The sequence below is a fragment of the Harpia harpyja genome, chromosome 17 (genome assembly GCF_026419915.1).
Source record: "Harpia harpyja isolate bHarHar1 chromosome 17, bHarHar1 primary haplotype, whole genome shotgun sequence".
Classification (NCBI taxonomy): Eukaryota; Metazoa; Chordata; class Aves; order Accipitriformes; family Accipitridae; genus Harpia; species Harpia harpyja.
Genome location: NC_068956.1, coordinates 27,426,906 through 27,447,856, shown reverse-complemented (window position 1 = coordinate 27,447,856; position 20,951 = coordinate 27,426,906). Strand labels below are relative to the sequence as shown.

The following is a 20,951-nucleotide window of genomic DNA, read 5'->3' as shown; positions in this document are numbered from 1 at the left end:
ACATCTGTCTGTTTGCTTTTAGCTTCTATGGGTATTGCTGACATTGCAGTTACGGTTTTAATTTAAACGAGACGGGGGTATCGATAATGTTTAACATGACTACTTCAGTGCGTGGCACTCACTTGCAGGAGCATCAGCCTCTTCATCGCACATCACGAATACTCTGCAAAAAGAGTTAAGCAGTAAGTAATGGTTTGTGGCTAAATGAAATGAAGCCCTTGTTGTCCTTCTCAGCTATCGGACTCTCTGCTGCCAGTCGTGCCGGCAACCATCCACGCCGCGGGTGGCCGGGGTAGGGAAGGGGCCACTGTTACAACAGTATTTCCCAGGCGACAGAGGAAGCGGAGACCCCAAATTGGTTTCCTAAATGGGATAAGGGCCCTGATGTTGCTCTCTGGCTCGTCTAGGGATGGAGGAATCGGGATTCCTTTTAGTCTGTGAATGTGTGTAAAAAGTGGCTGCCAGGGTTTGGTTGTGAAACCTTTGAGGAGTGTAAGAGCTTGTTGGAGAAGAGGAGGAGATGCAGGGGGGAGGGAGGCGAGTGGGTGGGATGCGGAGAAAGCGGGAAAGAAATGGGAGAGGCTGCGTTGCGAGGACTGTGTCTTGAGCTCGGGTGGAGAGTTGATAAACAGAAACCTCGGAAAAAAACAATTATCTTTCGGCGAAAGCCGCGGCGTGGGGTGAAGCACCTGTGACGGCTTCCCCCGAAAAAAAGGCAGCCCGATGCCGGCTTTTTGCAGCGGGGCAACGGCGGGGCTGGGCCGGCGGCTCCCGCTCGCTGTCAGGGGAACACGAAAGCCCGGCCGGCGCCGGTGGCCCTGGGCGCGCTGAGGCGGGCAGCCTTTGGCCGGGCAGTTCTCAAGCGAAGGGTCACAGCCACAAGCGGGGCCGCGAAATTTAGGCGCGGGGGCCACGAAGTTTAGGCGCGGGGCCGCCTGTGGTGGCCCGGGCTGCCGTTGGCGCCTCAGCCCGAGGGGCGCGGGGGGCGGCGGCCATTTCCCGCCGCCGGCCCCTCACGGGCAGCGGCGGGGCAGACCCTCGCTCCGGGGCGGCCGCGACCCGCCTCACCCGTGGGGTGGGAGCCGGGGCACCTTCCCCGCCCCGCGGGGGCTGAGCGGGAAGAAAGGAGGGCGGCGAGGCGGCGGGACGGGGCGGTGAGGAAGGCGGGTGGCGGCCACGCTGCTGCCCCCGGGGGCCGGGGCGGGCGGCGCTCAGGTGAGGGGGGCCGCCCGCCCGGAGCGGCGGTGACGCGGCCCGCGGCCCCATGTGGCCGCCGCCGCCGCCGCCGCCCGTTGCCGGTGAGGGGAACCGCCGCCGGCGCTGAGCGGGGCTGCCCGGGGCGGCATGCGGAGCCGCCGAGGATGAGCACCCAGCGCCGCTCGGCCAAGGCGCAGCTGCGGAGGTCGCTGAGCGAGCAGCTGCGGGACTCCACCGCTAAAGCCTGGGACTTGCTGTGGAGGAATGTCCGGGAGCGGCGGCTCGCAGGTCAGTCCCGCCGCGCCGCGGTTGCCGCTACCTGCCCGCGGCCCGCCTGAGGGGAGACCCCGGCGGCGCAGGGAGCTCCCCGCTCCGAGGGGACGGAGCGGGAGACCTCGGGGCTTCGGCCCCGGCGGGACGGGGGGGCTCCTCGGCTGCCGACACGGGGGCGGGCAGGTCGGACCCCCCCGCCCGGGTCGCGGCGGGCACGGTGGGGATGCTGCCCCGAACAGTGGGGCTCAGGGTTTAAGCGGTGGAGGTAGCCCCGCGTCTGAGGCACCTTCTGAGCATCCCAGAAATCGGGAGGGCTGACTTTGCCTCCGGGAAGCGGGCTCACCTGCTTGTCTGATCAGTTTTCTGAGTCGGTTGCGGGTCCAGGTGGGTTTCTCGTAGGGTTTGCACGCGAGGAGGACCGCAACTCCCAAAGAAAAATGGTTTGTTGCATTTCGGGCGCTTTTATAGCTTTAGGTCACCTAACTGCTCTGGAAAACCGGGCTCCTGCTGTCTCCCCATCCCCAGGTGGAGACCAGAAGGGCACAGAGCGGGGCGGGTGCTCCAGTAGGTCGGGTCACGTTTAGAGCGCTGCTGTCGCAGCAGCACGTTGGCTTTATGCGTGCAAACATACAGCTAATTTGTATTTGTAAAATACTTCATGAATTAAAAGATCCAGAGGGTACATGCAAGTGCAAGGTAGAGTTCTGTACTGGAAAACAATACATCGAGATTTATGAGCAGAATCACGTGTAATGAAGGCTAATATGTAAAGATGGACTCCTCTGCCACATCCTACAGCATTGTTAGGAGTTTGGTGACCTTGCCTAGGGCACTGTGACATGCTGGTATTGTATAATACAGAGGTAAATAGTGTATGATGTAGGTCTTTAGGCTGTGTCTACAGCACATTATTCCTTGTGTACAATTAAAATAACAGATAAAAATTGCATGGTAATTTTTTGAAAAATTACTCTAAAGTGGGTAGCTTCAAGAATGAATTACTAAACCAGTTGATTTTGTGGTGTTATGGTTACCCAAAATAGATTAATATATCTTTACATGTAATCTACTTATTCCTATGTTAATAACAGATGCCAGCAGACATTTAGCAAGGATACTGTTGGCTATTTTTTTCTTTTTTGGTCAAAGACAACTATTGCTTGATTATTGCTTGATTGAGCAAAGGACCTGGGCAGGCTGCCATAAAGCTGTAGCCAACTTCTTAAAGCAATTGGGTATTAAAATTGATGGAGTCAGACTTTTTATTTAAGGTGGATAGAATACTAATGTCCTGGGTTTATGCACTGCCATAATTTAAGTGCTATTCATAATATGCTGGCAAGACACTGATACACATTCCCTTTAATTAAATGAATTACCTGACGATGCAACAAAATGTGTACAAATAACACCTGTTGATTCCAGCGGTGTTCTCTTGTTCAGATGCTTTTATGTCTCTAGCATTTTTGTCCTTGTTTTTATATTTATTTGTCCCTCTGCCCCCCATAGCTGCAATGTATATTTCTGTGCCTTGTCTTCCAGCTTTTGTTAATGAGAAGGCAGGGAATTTAAGCTGATCTAAATGTGTCATTATTTGCTGGTTGCCACAGCAGCTTCTTCCCCATTGCGATAGATCTGATCCCAGTGTAAAAGTTCCCTTTTTTTTTTTTCTTAAAGTTGACATTGTAGTTCAGCCCTGGCTGACAGTCGGAGCAGCAGTGTAACTGGTAACTAGTGTTTAAGATCAATGACCGAAACAAATTGCAGTTTTAACCATCAGTGTGCTGTCATATTCCAACCATCAAGCCAAATAAAGACTTGTGATTAAATCATTGTTGTGATGACGGCTTTGCAGGCACTTACATAATTGCTCTTTTGGTCTGCTTTACTTTTTTATCTATTAGTTAAAGTTTCAGCCGCCAGTTGTCCAACATATACCTGTAAAGAAAGTAAGCACAAGACAGCCTAATTCATAAAAATGATATAATTGTTGGGATTGGATGAGGTGCTGGGAGGTCTCTAGTCCAGCGTCCGGCTCGGAACAGGATCAGCGCTGGGAGCAGGGCAGGTTGCTCGGGGCTTTCCCCAGTGCTCCTTGGGACGAGTCTCTGCGCTGATGTCCATGTGCTGGAGCAGAGGGCAGCAGTACACGGTTGGGCAGCGCGTGTGTGACCTGGAGCAAGGAGCTGAACCTTGGCTAGAGCAAGGAGAGAGCTGAACCTTGGCTCAGCTGCTCTCCAGGAGACAGACAGCGTGGCTGGGTTGCTGTGTGAAGTAAACTGTGCACAAAAAGACTGCTACAGTGTGCTCCTTCCCTCCCTCCCTCGTCCTTTACAGCAGAGGTGATGAGCAGCAGCAGCCTGGCTCCTGGCATGCTCCTGGGACGGGGCTGCTCCGTACTGTCTCTTATTCAGGACAGATCTATGGTGCCCAGCAGCTCTTAGTCGCTTTTTCTAATTTCACTGACCAGGATTTGTTTTTTAAACAATGAGTGTACCCGCTACAGTGCCACAAATGGCAGCCTTAGTTTTTCTGTGCTTTTCATAATTTTTGCAGAGGTATTTTACACTTTTTGTGTTCCCACTATGCTTATGGTTTAAGTTGGGATTCACAAACTGATCAGGAAATGTACCAGAATTTTAACTCCCTTGTTGGAGTGGGGACCTATTCATCTGAAAAGTTATAAAAAATACTGTTGGTTTAATGTAAATCTGAACTGCTATGCCATTACTGAAAGCCATTGCTTTAGGAATTTGACTTACGTATTTAACAGACTCTTCAAAAGTGATGACCCGAAGGTGATCAAATCATGATCACCTGTTACAGTAAAACATAACAAGTTGTAGTTGTTACATCCGTTGCATGTAGGTGAAAAGTGCCACCCTCTACCTGGCATTCTTTCAGTTACTATATACTAAACTAAACTATATATTTAAGTTTTGAAATTCAGTACTGCAAAGTCAGGAAACACCAGAGGTAAGGATGCCTGTTGCTGCCTTGTTGCGCGGCCTCCTTGCAGTATAGGATTGGCTTTTAATGACATGATCACATCCCTCTTTCTAGCACAGAACGTTTTTGCCTCATTCAGTGCACAAAGTAACGATCCCCGTTGCTGAATCTGTTCACTTAGAGCCTGCTGCTGTACTGCAGCTTTCTCAAATCCTGGACTGAGCACAGAATTACAAATTCCCTCAAGTGCTCATGAGCATGGTGCTTAGGAGCACTGAGTCTTGCACACTTCATACCATTAATGTTTTAATCGTATTCCTAGAAGCTGTAAGGTTACGTTATTCCATTTTACAGATAGGAACCAGAGGCACAATGAGATTGAACTCAGGAATATCAATAACTCTGAGTGTTAGAACTTGAATTTTCTACTTTAATATTCAAATTATGGCTCTCGGTAGCTCCTGTTGCACAGCACTCGTGCAAATCAGTCTCTGGGATCTAATTGTACCAGGGAATGAGTAACTTGCAGTTTCTGGCGGTCTGGTCAGGTTTTGTTTCGAGTGACTTGGTGAAAACCAGACAGAGAGGGATGGAACCTCAGGGGCACCGTTTACTTGGCATAGTCTCAGAAATCCGTTTTTTTTCCTGTGTGCTGTCTCCCACCCTTTCCTGAATGCCTCTGCAAGAGATGCAGCAGGGGCCCAGCAGCAGCTGGCTTCGTTGGGTAGATGATGCTGGTACACGACTAGACTATTGTCCATCCTCAGACAGGATCCTTGGGAAGTGCATGTGCAGATGAGGTTAAAACTTTGTCCTAGTGCCTAATGGGAGGAGCGTTGAGTTGGGATTAAACAGGTGACTTCAATTCTGAGACTTCCTGAAGTTTGAAAATTTGACTTTGGACCCTAACATTCTTCTAATAATAGAAAACTTTGTCTCTATTTTCCTAGGTTTAGCTTTTAGCTGTGGCTTAGCAACCCACACAGATTGCTGCCGGGATTTCTGCTCTGTAGGGCTGCTACTGCTGTGCCTGCAGCGTAGATGTACCCTCTGCCTTTTTGCCAAATCTCTTCCCACCTGAGCTTCATGTCCCACAATACTTTGTATGTTCTGTGCTCTTGAAGAGATTATATCCCCATTCGATTTCCTCTAACTTTTCAGGTACAATTCCTCTTACGTCTTCATTGACGTCCTCCCTACGGCCTGCCTGCGACAGCAGGACAGGACAGGATACCCCTGAGCACTGTCCTGGCTCCTACTTAGCTGCAGAGCTCTCCAGAAGCAACTGCTGGGGTTGATTTTGGAGAAGGATCTCCAATGCTCCCACCCTGTTTTGGGCTTGGCTGTGCTCTGGGTTAATGGAATTTGGGGAGAGTTTCCCACCAAGTCTCTAGTGGTTTTGCTCAGACTGACGTTTCAAAGTTTTATAACTTGGCCAAGTTTGGACAGATTTTTCAGAGATTGATGCTAGAGTGACTCTTGAACCTTTGCTGTGAGGTTACAGGTTTTTGTTTGAAAGGATGAAGCACTAGTTTCTCAATCAAGCAGCATGAAAGTGTACAGTGGGACAACACAGCATGGACTATTTTTATCTTAGAAATAGATAACCTGCAGCACCAAAAATTGAAACAGGAGCACGAGGCAGGCTCATGATTAAAAGAAAATTTTAGTCTAAAGAAGCCAAAATTAAGATCTTTAAATTGAAAGGTTTAGAAGACCTACTCTTGGGTATCCTTAACTATTCAGGAAGACATTATACACTGATTTGCAGCTACAAGTATATCTTCAAATGTGACTGAAAAGCATTTATGTCAGATATGAAACTGAACATCAGCTGAAGTAGGGTAGAAAATGGAGAATAATTTGTCCAGCAGAAAGTAATTGCCACATTCAGCATTTGGCAAAGGCATCAAGGCAATGCCCTTTCTCCTCTCAAAAGTAACTTGTGGTTGGTTTGTGCGTTATGGTGGTTTTATTGGGTGCAAATGAGCAAGCCTAAGTTTGTAATTGCACCTCTGGTGATATGGTGCTCCCTGACACCAGCTGATCTGTTGATCCTGGGGAATATGGAAGAGAAAAGTGGGTCTGAAAAAACTAGTGGTCACAACCAGAACTATATGAATTTTAGCACAGTTTTCTGTTCCGCCTGTATGGGGGCAAGAGCAGCCATACTTCTGGAGCCTAATTAAAGAAACATCAAATCTGTAGGTGCCTCATAGTTTTTAGTTTTCAGTTAAAATGAAACAAGAACTTGCTTTTGCAAGTTTATAATGAGTTCTGCTTCACAAATTACTTCTTGTGTGATGTATCCTGAGGTCAGTACTAGGAGAGCCCAAAGGAAATATGTGTACCAGGCTCCCTGGTCCTCAGAGAACCCCTGAGCAAAGGCAGGAGTCCCAGTATGGGGCCAACCTTGAGTCTGCTGCATCTTGATATTATTCTATTACTGAAATCTCTTCTTAATTAAGACCTTTGTGTACAGTGCAAATGCAGCAGGTTAATCTAATTAAAATCGTTCAAGAAAATAGTGGATTTTTTAATAAAATAATTTTGCCAGGTCAGTTTTCATTAGGGAGTGTGGGACGTGTATGTGAAAAATCTGGTATTTGTGTGGCTGGTTTGGTGGGAATACTTTTATGTTCTGTTTTAAAATCATGCACATAAGTTTTTAGAAAGCAAAGTAGAGAGGTTGCAGTCTGTGTCCCCACCACTGCACTGGAGAGTACAAGATGCTGAGTCTCTTGTATGTTGATAAGATGTATATGTGTAAATTCCCCCCTAACCAGACCCCATCAATGGGAAAAGACTGTCCTTTGTCAAGGAGAAAAGTTATGAAAGGTGTTCTTTATTCGGGATGGAGTGCTTCAGGGAAGAAAGAAAGTGACTTATGAGTGATTCGTTTGGTCAGGCATGCCAGGAAATTTTCTGCTCTTGTATCAGTCCTAAAGAAAATGTAGTAGCCAAAAAAGTAGTCATTGATATCATAAATTATATTAATTGTGGTATATATCCTGAATTAACATTAGGAGGGGGTTTTAGGTGAATAAAGTATATAGATGCTCTTCTTTGCATGCACATTATGTCAGTATTCTGTAATTTCCATCCCGTTCCCTAGACACTGCCTGAAGACCAGCTGCTTGAATCTGAAAAGGGGGCAATGGTGGCAAAATACCACCATTGTTAGTTCTGCTGCTGCCGGGTTCTCGTGACCCTCAGCAACAAGAAGTTAATTCCAGAAATACAATTACAAAAATACCAATATGCTTGACCTGCCAAGTATTTCTGTATCAGCATGAGACTGCAGAGGGGGGTGATGGAGCACAAAGTCCAGAGAAAGATGTAATTTTTCTCATACCCACTCCTGTGGCTTCGCTGCTGTTTGCCGTGTAAGATTTGGAGTGACTGTGCAGAAGCAGCAGAGGTTCCTGGGGCGACAGCAACATTCATCTTCTGGTTTTACATTTAATGCATAAATTCTGATTTGAACAAGTCCTGCTTCCATCAAAGAGAGCTATATCAGAGATCATTTTCCTAAGAGAAATTCAGGTTTGATTACTTAATTTCCTAACACGAGATACAAAACTCTGCTGATAAAATGGGGAATCAGTGCTGGTAATAGAACGGGATACCTTTTGAATCAGTCAGTTTCTATTTGATAGCTATTTAGGAGAGATTCTTGATAGGTCTCCTTCTTTCTGGAGTTTGGCTGTTCACTGATTTCAATGACACATTGTTCTTTAGAAAATACACTTTTTTTTTCTGGAAAGTTATGATGTCAGTCCTTTTTATAGTACAACTTCTTTTTTTTTTCTTCTTCTTTTTGCTACTGACTTTGAGTGGTTCCTTGAGCATCCACAAGGTTCTTTCAGTTCTCAGTAGGCAAATATTTCTCCGCACATATACATGGCCTCAGTTCATTCCACCTGTAAATGTTTCCTATGTGACTAGAAGAAGACTGATACCTCGTTGGTATGCTACACCACGCTTGGAGGATTCCTGTAAGCATTGTAATTATTGCTGATGTTTGCAGACCATAACATTGGAAACAAATCATAGTACTCTTTTTCCAGAAGCAGTATATATAATACAATATTGTTTAAGTTCCTGTACGTTTAGATAGATGTGTTTATTGGTACTCATATTTTTCTTTGATATATAGGAGCTCATATAGACTGATACTTAACGTACTTGTCTGACATTAAACTGTAATGATGTTTTTCCATCCCAAGATTGCTTCTTAATACCTGTCATGGCATATTAAATTATGTGTCTTCTCAGTTATTTACTATTAGGTGTTTTGTATTTATTCATATGACTGTAATCCTACAGACCACTTTCCATATCCCCACACAAGTGACTTCATTTATAATAGTAACTATGCCAGAACATTTATATAGAACATTTATATCCACAATAAACTTTTAGCTGCTAAGTGAACACTATAATAATTCCCATCAATACAGCGTTGTTGGTGGCTGGCCAGAAAACACCTAAACTTGGGAAATTTCTGGATTCAGTAAGGCCCTGGAGGCTGGACTTGCACTCTTCTGCTTTCCCAGCTACAGTAGGACTTGGTGTTTAGTTTCAGGAATCAGTGAAATTTTGGTTCTGAATTTTGTGTTATCGCTTTTCGTTTGAATGAAAAAAACACTTTAAAAATGTCCCATATTGTAATGTTTTTAAGGATTCTGAGAACTTAGATGACTTAACAATTTTATCTGTGCAATACTTGCCAGGCAATGGCCTTATTTCAGAGCAGTGGTTTGACTTACATTTGTCTTCTTGTATTTTGTATTTCTTGCAATTTCTTGTGAGACAGATGTTCTGTCTTCCTCTTCCTGATTTCTTATGTTTTTCTCTCACAACACGGCCAATTCCTGTGCTGCTGTATATCATAATTCCTTTAAAAATCATCTCCTTAAGTCACAATTCATTGAGAAACCCAGCTTTCACTGCAACTGAAGCATATTTTAATAGCAAATTTGAAAAGAAGAGCTTGAAAATGTGACCTTGAGAGTCTGAAAAGACAGAACACAAACAAACAAAAATTTTGTAAAATGTCATAGTTTTAAGCCAGCCTCATGATTTTAATGAAGTGATGCCTGTCTTATGATTCTAAAAAATTTAGGTTTAGGAATATTATTTTCAATTAATAAAGAATTTGTGATGGTTTCTTTTGATTATTACAGGCTTAAAAGTATGACAGTGTAGGAGGTTCCTTGACTGACATTAGAACATCCACAAGAACACTGCACTTCTGTAGCTCCTTTGCATGTCCTCTTTACAGCTGAAAAATGAAAATATTTTGACAATCCAACCATCCTGGTGCAGCTAATACTGCAAATAAGCACAGACTGAATGCGCACAGATAGGAGTGCAGCAAGTACCTATGGTACAGGAAGGGATCAGGAACATCTGCAATTCATGGCACTTGGTTCCAAAAGACCCCAAACTCCAAAAATCAATTTAATTAATTTATGTAATAATCAATTTCATGTGGAATACTCTGCCTGTCGTTCCAGTAGAGGGCAGTAATTTACATACAGTATTATCAATTAGTATGTGTACACAACTAATTTCAGAATACTAGACACAATAACTGGTTTTGTTAAGATAATACAATATTCAAGGCATACTAAGTGCCTCAAGGATAGAGTGCCATCCAGAAGTCTTATTTTCTGTGCTTTTGCAGCAGGACTTAATCACATCTAATTACAGTAGAGTTTATGCAAGTTGTACTCAGCTCATTAAACTAAATCACCTCCACATGCCCCAATGCTACATGCAGAGGTGTGCAACACATCCCCCCAGTTTAATGCCATAAAACCCCCAGACTGAGGGACTTTGACACAGCTCTTACATTATTTGCGTCACTTAAAGCAAGAAAAGATGCCGGAAAGTATGGGTTTGGCTCCCAAGGTAATCGCATGAAGTCCAAAACTATGCAGTGCAGGTATGGCCTCTCTCACCTGCAGGGTGCTAGTCTGGAGCAGTGTGTACAAAAAACCTCTCCATCCTTTGGCATAGAGTCCTGAAATTACTTCCAGCAATTACTACACTTAGAAATGTAGAAGTAGACCAAAATTCATGAGAATGAAAAAAAACGAGATGTTTTCAGCTAGCATGCCAATCAAAACTAAAACATACACTGCTGTATATAGTCATCAGAGTGAATTGTATTTCAACGGATGATTTCATTAAGATACTGATTTTTTGTCTGTTGCCGTTGAACAGTAAGTACATAGAAAAGTTTTTCAGTCCAGAAATCATTTTAACAGATCCAGCAACATCCTGTAGCACAGTGGAAAAGGAGGCACTGAAGCTTATAATCATTGTGTTTCTTTAAGCTGTGAGAATTTGATTCTTAATCTATTTCAAAAACACTACCACTTGAAATTTGTGCTTAGCTAAAAATTGTTTAAACCATGAGTATTTCTTTAGCAGCAAGATAAGTTCACTAACTCCAAAGTAGCTTTCTTAATTCTGTCAATACTTTGCAAATTTTACTTGTCACAGATCTAAAAATAATGTGGGGATAATCAGTTTCTTCTGTTGCTCAAGCTAAATGAGTGGCACTGGTGCTCCAAGAAGCCAAGTGGCATGTTTTCTGGGGAGGAGGAACTTGTGTCCCAGGCCATGATTATGCAGAAGATACTGAACCTTCACAGGTCACTTAATACAGAAGCACTTTAAACCCCCCCCCAGAACTGGAGTATTGGTTTTGTTATAGAAAGAATTTATGGGGAAATTACCTTCAGCACAGAAGCATAGTTCAAATGTATGTTATATCATACGTAGATCTGTCTGAATCTGAGGTAAGAGTAGCTTGAAATATCTTTGTATTTGGTCTTCTCTTGCTGTAATTTAAGAAGAAATTCAGGGCAGTTGCCAGCTCCAGGAGGGGGATAGCTTGAGGGAATGTTGAAAGAGTTAAGTCAAAACCAATGTTACAAATGATACTTCTCTCAGTCAAAATACTGAAAAATTACACTTAGCATTACAAAAAAGGGTTCCTAAAGATTTAGGAACCTCCTGCATTGGTTCATAGCTTGGACTTGCCTTAAGTGTGTTGCATACGTGTGTAAGTTTATTTTGGATCCACTGCATGGAGGAGTGAGGATCTGAGCATTTGTCCCAACTTTTAGGTAATTTTCAACGTGCCTCTCATTCCTCTGGTAAGTGCACCTCTCTTTCCCCATCCTAGTCCCACTCATCCTGATCTGAATGACATGCTGTTTCATAGCTTATCCAGGATAATGCTGTAGTAAATTATTTGAGACTGTGAGTCGTTTATGTGTCAGTTGACTGCTGAAAGAATATGCGATCGGCATCTCATGGTCTTGCTCATTTTAAGAGGCCTCTTTAACGTAAGGACAGATTTTATCTAAATAAATCAATTTTACAGGGAGATTTCAGCCATTGGATTTGTAGTAAGAAAAACTTTTTATTTATGACATTGGAAAGACCACAGCTGGGAATGCACCCATTAATATACTCTAACAGATGGATTCTGACAAGTCCGTGAACTATTCACACTCTTTTTTAGCAAATATTTTGTAGCAATCCCAACCTGCAAATGTTACTTCAGAAACAAATACGGAACTATCTGTCTGTCTCAAGGCACAAAACAAGAGTCATGAGTGACTTTAAAATATGCATGAGTACGCATATGATATTCACTTGAAATTTAGGAAGGAGTGCTTTTAATGGAGAATAGTTATGCCTTGATGCAATAAATGTTTTGAATTATAAATAAAGTCATAGAGGGTAGGGTGTCTTTATAGATGTAGTGAAGTGAGGATTTTCAGCAAAGGCTGGCACAGCTTTTTTCAGGAAATAAAAATATTTTCCATTTGTGGAAGTCACTGTTGGAGAGAAGGTAAATGCGCATCTTCAGAATAGCTCTCTAAATAAAGTAGCAGAAATAGAAGAAAATGATACAATATGGGCAAGCACTAGAGGAGTTGATAGTTATGACAAAACTGATGGGATGAGGACTGCTGTGTAATAGTATAACTAGTGACCCAGATTATGTACTTTAAAGTCAAACCAATGCGTGGCATATGTGATTTCTCTTCAAATTTTAAACTTTAATTTGAAGCTTTAAAATTTTACTGAACATCACTGTATTTCTGGTATCATAGGAAGGTAAACGTGACAACTGATTCCTCTTTTCTGCAGCATTTGTTACTTCATCCACCTTTACCATACCTTCTCTTACTTTTCTGAGTTGAGATTTTCAAAGGCCCATGACAGCATTGAGCCCATCAGCTACCTTTGAACAGACTGGGTAATTATGTAGCCAAAAAGACATAGTCAGCTTTCAAAATGTCAGCAATCACCATTAACATGCATAACCAAACATACGTATATTGAACCTCTACCTGAATGTCTGCCACATGGTGACGTGTTTGGGCTTTTGCCCAGTTTCTTGTCTGGGAAGAACTCTTACAGCTTCATTATCAGTTAAAGATTTGGACCATTTTTCTTCTGCCAGTTACATTATGGAAAATAAAGAACAACTTTTCCAAAGTCAGCAGAAACACTCTGGATTCTGATGTAAAGATGGCTTTTATCATCCTGACTTGACTTACTCCATCACTCCTGAAAATAAAGAACCACTAGTTCATAGAGGGTCAGAAGCATATAGTTTTACATCAGCTTAGCAAATGAGTATTTTGGTAATTACAGTTGCTCTTTCTATATGTCCCTAACAGCTCCAAGTGCTTTTATTTCAGAGCAAACCTGATAATTTGATTACAGCCTTAATTCAGTGGAGCACTTAAATACTTTGTAAATTTAAATGGTTAAGTGTTCTACTCATGATGGTTAACTGGTCGACTCGTGGACTCTTCTGTTTTGTTACGTTTAACCTCTGAACCAACAGCATATTCTTTTAAAAAATATTATCTATTAAATCAGCATGGTAGGATGCAAGAGTTCATCAGAAATGTGAAGGTACCAGAACATCCATGTTTCTGGCATATAATAAAATACAGGATACTATACTGAATCTGATTCAGATAGAGATCAAATACACTCCAGAATCTAGGTTAGACAAGACAGCACCGAATAAAATTGTCTCTGAAACATCTGAGGTTTTTTATACAAAACCATAAACATGTATTTACAAAACAGCCTAAGCTGTTTCTTTTGAAGGCACCCTAAACAACAAGGACAGCAGGACAAGTGTTACAAAGCCAAGGCATATGCATTAATCATGGCATGGCAGCATTTTAAAGAAACTATCAAATTCAGAGGGATTATAAAACAATTGGGATGAGTTGTGGGTACGAACTGTTTTAAATTGCTGGATTCTAGGTCACAAGAGAGGCTATAACACAGGGCACTCACTTGCTCTTTCACTCCTCTGTGTTGCTTTCTCTTAAGGGAGGATCATGACTTTCAGAGGGCTGGAACCATTATCTCTTCTTTTATGGAAAGCATCAGTTGGTGCAATCGTTAAGGATCTTGAAACTGGGAAGAAGTTTATTGCTGTGACAGATTGGGCAACATATGGAAGGAAGTAAGACGTTCTCCAGAGACAGATTAAGTTTTTGCCAAGGCATTTTACTGAAATTTTGGAAAATAAACAGGTCATTAATTGGGTCCAGATTTAGCTACTGCAAATTGTGCAAAGATGTTGCAAACCAGATGCTTTCCCCTATTTGTTTTTACAACCCTTTCTATTTATGGATGCTCTTATTTAATGACTTACTTCTTTAATAGAGGGCATTGTTTTGCACCAGAAGTCTCGTCTCTCAGTTTTGCCACTAGATGCCTGAGTAAAACATACATGTCCGTACAATTTCAGGGGACAAAACAGTCAGCAATAACACGATAAGTAGGAATAATCAGTAGGAAGTTGTGGAATACAGTAGTTCTTGTAAAGTTAACTTTTAATTCTTCCCTGGGTCCCCTAGCACATAGCAGTTTTCAGTCTTTCTCTATGCCAACCCTGCTAGCGAAATGGTAGAGACAAAGACACCCCTCCCAAGGACAGTGTCCTAAGACTTGGCTTGCCGATGAAGGTGGGAATACAATCCACGTCAGCATTTCCCTGGCTTTCCTGAGGTATGCGGCACAACCACTGACATACCTGCCAGCCCTGTTGAAGCACAGTTTCAACTTGATCTCCAGATCAAGGCTGGATCCCAAAATGGGAATGTAGCAGCCAAGTCAGCTAAGCTGTACCGACTGACAGAAATACTTGAGAAAATAAATCTTCATTCCTTTTCCACTTAGGTTTCATTTAGTCCTCAGAGTACAGGCATTATGTTATGCTCTATCCACACAGTCTTGATTCATGTTATAAATAACGTACAGGGTGAAAAGCGTCTGCCCTGACTTGAAAGCAGTGAGTCTAGTGGGGATGCCTGCTAAAAGGATTGAGCTAGTCACACAAGGTCCTTTACAGTCAAGACAGAAATAGGTACCTCTGAAAGCAAGTCCTGTCATCCTGAAATAGGTGTGTGAGACAAGGGGGATGACTGGTGGTGCTTATTTCTTTCCATAATCCTAGCCAAGTGACAGCACCAAAGACCTGCCTGCATCAGTGACAGGTGGGGAAAAAGCCATCTCTTCAGCTGCCACCTGAGTGCATTTGATATGGAAATCAGTGAGCCACTAGCATTGCAGAAGTTTAATTGCAGAGATGGCTGCTTAGAGCATCTCTGGCTTCATTTTAAGGTACCTGCTCAAGTAAGCAAAGCAGGAGATGGAGCTGACAAGGCGCCTGTGACTTCAGTGGCACTTGAACATGCCCTTGAAGCTACGTGTACCGACAGTAACCAGCCAGTGTACCTGAACCTTGAATAAATGTACTTCTCCATTTCCAGTTTATTCTGGGGAGGCAGACTGTGAATTACATGTCTTTAGAAGGCATACCAAATTTATCGTAATAAAATCTGTGTGATTTTATTTGTGATCCCTGACTGGTTTAGCTAAGCAACAAGGGCAGCAGCCGTACAGATTTTGTAGTGTGTGTTTTAAAGTGTGTTTTGAGGTTCACTTTTCAAACTACTAATTAGTTATCCGATGTGTGAATATTTATTGTACTCAGTACAGTGTCCTCGGTCAGAGCAAAAGTCCATCAGCCTCGGGTATCCTGTTTTTCACAACAGCTGCTAGTGGATAGTTAGGAAAGAGTTTAAGGACATGACAAGTTTATGGTATGACCTCTTAGCTTCCAGGTTTCAGTAAATAGTTCTGTGCTGATGTTGTTAACGACGCTGCCAATTAGGAACAAAGTAAGGGGGAGGTTTACGATGTGACTGTGCACTTCCTAGCTGAGCTACACCTAAGCTGGTGAGACACAGAGTCTGTTTCCCATTTGTAATCTTCTGGAGACGTGTAATCCCTCACATCACAATTGCTATTTTAAAAAGTTATTTTCAAATCATTCATAGGTGTCACGGCCAGAGTTGCCTCCCTGTCACATGAACTGTCACTAGTCTGAGCAAAGTGTGAACAAAGTTTATTTTTAAAGCAATACTGGCTTACTAGTGGTTTGAAAGCAAAACGTTCAGAACTCCATTTGGTTTTAATTTATCATCCAACCTATTATGTTTGGTAACATATTAGGAACCAGTGAGTATATTATTTGTCGTAAGTTCCCCAGGACATAAAAGGAGGAAAAATAAAGACTGATATTCATGAATCTCTGGTTCATTCTTTTGCAATCCAAGTACACAGTACATACAAAGTACTTTAAAGCCAGTTCTGATCTCTGCTACACAAGTGCAAATCCTGAGCACTTACAGGGTAATCAGTGAATTCTGTCTTGGAGTAAAAGACCTCCACAGTAGCATGGTCTGGAAACTCTTTTTTTAGCACCCAGTTTTGCCTTAATTTCATGTCCTTATAGCTGAGAACAGCACTTACCTGTCAAAATCTAATTGAAAGAGAGGAAAAAAAAATCAGCAAACATAAACAGGACCAACCTTTTTCAAAGGTCAGGTGCAATTTCAGTTCTGCAATTTTTAGTTGCTCAACTTGAGATACTTCAAAGAGGTCTTATGTTCAGACTGAGGAAACCAACGCTCCCAGAAAGTCAGAGCTTTGCAAGTGTCATGGAAAATCGGCCCAAGATGAGTAGTTCCTTTTGAAGGTTTTGGCCAAGGAATTTTTCCAGTAAAACTACATTCCATAAACATGGAGCAACACCTTAAGTAGACAAAAACAAATGAGGAACACCGTGGGGTTGATTTGAAAGAGAGCTGTATATTCAGTAAGTGGGACAGGGAGGAAGCCTGGTAGAGGGACGTGATAGGATGCCAGGATAAACAGAGGGTAGACGGCAATATTTTCATCACGCTGGAGTTGAGAGAGTAAAAAAGAAGCTCACGGCTGGTATGGACCTTATCAACCAGCTCTCTTGGTCTGCCTGTTTTGAACAGAGGGGGAATCAACAAAGGAGAAGAAGTCTTGGTAAGTGGTTGCTGGAGGACGGAGGAGGATGTGCAAGGGAGTGTGTAGGTGTACAGAGCTAGAGAGGGGAGAGGTGGAGAAAGAGAATACGCTCCAAGGCAGTACAGCTGATACGGGGGGTGGTGGGGAGGAGGAGGGAACGTCTGCTGGAGAATAATTCACCCTGCCTGCATTGCTGCAGGTTCTAGGCTCTCTCTGGTCCTTCCTGCTCACTGGAAGCATTTTCCAAAGGCAGGCTGGGGGGAAAGAGAGGAGCAGGGTGCCTGCTCTTTCTCAGGAGAAGCAGTGTGGTGGCTGGCAAGGGAGCTATGGGAAGCCCTTTCCTCTGCATTGCTCCTGCTATTTGGCAGGCTTCCACTCTGTAAAAAAAACACCACCTGCAGCTTGTTGGCCAAAATGACTTTATCCAGTGAGACACATCAGCTCTGTGGTGTCTATATAGCACAGTGCAAACTGTGAGTGAAAAAAAAAAGAAGAGTTCAAGAAAGACATAAAAAGTCTAGAAATGGAAAGCTTAAGTTGTGCACAGAGCAGTTGATTGTTTGTGAGACACAAGATCCTGGTCAGGGACTTGTCCAGTTCATGAATATCTATTTATATTGTAAACCGTTTGACTGCTCGTTTATTGTGGAAGGTCTGCCAGGGATTATTGGGGGGCGGGGGGGGTGTTTAGGAAAATAAATAAATATATAGATATATAACTGTTTGATACTCCTAAATCTGCTGATATGAAAAAATAATGATTTGGGATTAAAAGCTATGGGCGTCATGCATTCTGTTCAGACATACAGGGCAGCTAATGTACTGTACAGAGCAATTGATGTAGATTATGCTAAATTCTAGCTTTGGGTGAATGTCCCCCTGGCTTCTTTATGTGTGAGGTTGCTAATTAGGCACCAGTATGGCTGAAATTATGCAGTCAGCTAAGTGTGCAAGTCTGTTGGTCGCACTTGCAGTGACATGGTGGGTCAGCCTTAAAGCTGGGCCAGTGACCAAATTCACTGCTTATCCATACTATTTTCCATGCAGGACCTTTGTTCTGGTTCTGGGATGCCCAAGCTGGTAATCAGGGAGGAAAGGAAACGTTATGTGCGCTGTTCTCCAGGGCACGAGCAAGCACATACGCAGATGCCATGGGGACGGACCTCAGCTCTGTGCTGGATTCAGTGCCCTCACTCGCCCTTGCAGCAACAGCACGGGACTGCCACGTGTCAGGCCAGATGGTCCTGCACTGTACCAGGGATGCCGGCTGCCACAAGGCTTAATTCAGCTCGCTTCGTTAGGGAGATGGGAGAGATGGAGGCAGAAAGAAAGGGTCACCCGCTTCTGCAGAGGGCATGCCTCCCCAGGAACCCTTGCCACACCACCATAGCCTAAACTTCCACCATGCATCAGCCAAAACCCCAGCTTTCCTGGGTCTCCAGGAAGAGTAACCAGCAAGGGGTGGCTTTGCTGTACCTAGTGGCTGTCTTGGTGGTGATGGCTTGGGGATTATAGAAAAAAGGGAGACATTTTAACTGTCTGTGAACAAAATGCTTTATATGCATCCTGCAGAGTACTTCCTTGCATCCTAGGCTGCAGTCCAGCCCTAGAGTTGAGACCCAGCTTACCGGTTAGTGCATATTGCTCTGTAGAGCCACATGTACAAACACTACATCCTTGTTACGCAGTATTTATAAGATCCGATAACACGCATTTAATAACATATTGGGAAATCTGTGGCATTCTGCAAGTTTAGGCAATAAGTGTCTCGTCTGAAGGAACCCACTACAGCTGTAGGACCATTTTGAAGGGTATTTATTTTCTCCTTGGTTCATGTGGTTACAGTAGACTTTAGCCTGCATCCAGTGGACTGACATTGCTTGTAAGGAAAATGAATCTGCCTACGAAATTATATTTCCTTTTTTTTTACATGTAGGTACCAAAATAGTTAAGCAAGGCAAAGATTACTGTTATCAGTTAGAAAATTGGTACAGAGACAGGTTATAGAACTTCCCTTAAGTCTTACAGCAAGTCACTGCCAGATAGTCCTGTGCCCTAACCATCATGTGTCCATTTGCGTCACTGGACCAGAGACTGAAGTCATGCAGTGAATATTCATTGATTTCAAGGAGCCTGGAGAATTTCATGTTCCCATGCACCAGTCCCATGCTGCTGTGTTTGAAATAGCGTTGCCAAGAGCTATTCTGTTCTGTCTTGTTTTTATTTTAATTTTTACAAAATCTAACTTAGGCATTGTCTCTCTAACACAGAGAGATGAAAAAACCCTCTCTCAAAACCAGATCAAAACCTGAATATTTCCTCTCTTGCCCATTTCATCACCATGGTACTGGAGTCCTGTTGAAAAGAAAATAAATAGTGAAGCCCTCACATGAAGTCTGTGAAGGCATGAACCTTCAGCTGAGATAGGAATGTTTGCATGTGGTTCAGAGTGACACCAGCAGTAGGGCTGTGTAGGGATTTACAATGTATTTGGATAACATAAGAAACTAAGTTTATCTAAACACTTTCTTATGTTATCACTGTGTTATCCAAACACTTTGTTAGTGAGACTGGGAGATTAGGATGTGTGTTAGCCCACCACTACTTAAATATATTTACACAGTTCCTGTGGGTTTAGTTTTAGGAACTTGGGCATAGATTTAGCAGATGGAGTTGCACTAAGGGTATGGAAACTACTTTTAGCTCATTCCTGTCATAACACTATCCGAATACTTTGGCAGAGGAGGTCTGCCACCTGAAATGTCTTCCTCTCTTTTGACCTCTATTTTGAACTCTATTTATTATCTAACTTTTTTTTTTTTTAATTTACTGTTGAGAACCACTGTCTTTAGGGACTTCACACTGCGGGTTGCTGGCTATTCTTGGCTTGTGAAGAGTTCAGCTAGGGCCAGTGGACTCTATATTCATATGCTGGTGTGGTTTGACTGAGAAAAAATGTGATGTCTAAAACTGAACAGGAATGAGACCATAATGCCTAAATTAGCAGCCAGGCACTGGTCGAAACAACCGACCCCTCCAGTGACTTTACCCACCAGCCAGGAGTGCCTGGTCCCCTCTAACCCCCTGGGAGAGCAGAAGGGACAGGAAGGTCACATCCTCGTTGCGGCCAACAGACCACCGGCTTACGCTTCACCGGCAAATGTGACAAGAGGGCACGGAGAGGTTGTGCCCAGGGAAATGCTGGCTATTCCGCAGGCTCCAGCCACAGACCACAGGAGGGGTTATTTTGATGCATTTATGCACTAGCAATGCTGTTAGGATCCCACTTTTACATAGTTCACGGGGTGGGCACAGGCTGGTTAGCTCACGTAAGAATACCGACTGGCCACTCCAGGTCAGACCACAGCTCCATCCAACCCAGTATTGCGCGTCAGCCAGCGGGCAGATGCAGCTATTTTGGGAAAAATATAACACTAGCATAAGAATGTAGTGATGGTGTATATATTACATATCCTGCCTCCGTTCATGTGGTTCAAGGAGGTCCTGAGCCATGAGCTGGAATTTTGTGCTTAATGGCCCTTCCTGGATTTTTCTTCCAAAAAGTTTACCTAATCTTTTTTTTGAACTCTTCTAACTTCTCGCAGCCACAGCATCCTCTAACAATGACTTCCAGGGGTCAGCTATGCAAATATGAAACGTATGATTTATGTTCATTTGTTTTGAACCTGCCCCATGATCAGTTCATTTACTGTTCCCAACTTCATCCACTGCAAGAAGAGACCCCAGCATTACCAAGCGGTGGGCAGACCTTTGTAATAGCATAATGATGTTTGTTGGTTTGCCCTCAATTACTTTTCTAAAAAGTTTTAAAAGCCTCTTTGCTTTTTTGTTCCTGCTGAGCACTTGTGTTGTATTTTCGTAAACCTATCCAAGATCTGTTTCTTCAGTGGTAATAGCTCCATTAAATTCCATCACTGTGTGCTGTGCACTGTGTACCTTTAAGGTGTTTTTTTCTCTGGTACATTTATCAGCACCCAAAAGCTACAGGTTTACTGCCTTCTCAATCAATATCGTAAGAACCTTCAGTGTCTCCAACCAATTTCTCTTTTGACTGCCAGACGAACTTGGTATCATCATTACATTTTGCCACTTCAGTACTC

General features: G+C 43.2%; 1 protein-coding gene across 4 annotated transcripts in view; it reads left to right on the top strand.

Annotated features, from left to right (window-relative positions):
- The window catches only part of STARD13 (StAR related lipid transfer domain containing 13), a 312,029-nt gene that overhangs the window by 162,147 nt on the left and 128,931 nt on the right, over positions 1-20,951 (top strand). The window contains exon 1 of one of the 4 annotated variants that reach the window (XM_052812399.1): positions 1,179-1,485. The exons of 2 other annotated variants lie outside the window; for them this stretch is intronic. In XM_052812399.1, coding sequence (XP_052668359.1) covers positions 1,362-1,485 — 124 coding nt within the window. In that variant the 5' untranslated portion in view covers positions 1,179-1,361. Of the gene's footprint in view, positions 1-1,178; positions 1,486-20,951 lie in introns of those variants that run through there. One more of the 4 variants, XM_052812405.1, reaches the window with a different exon arrangement.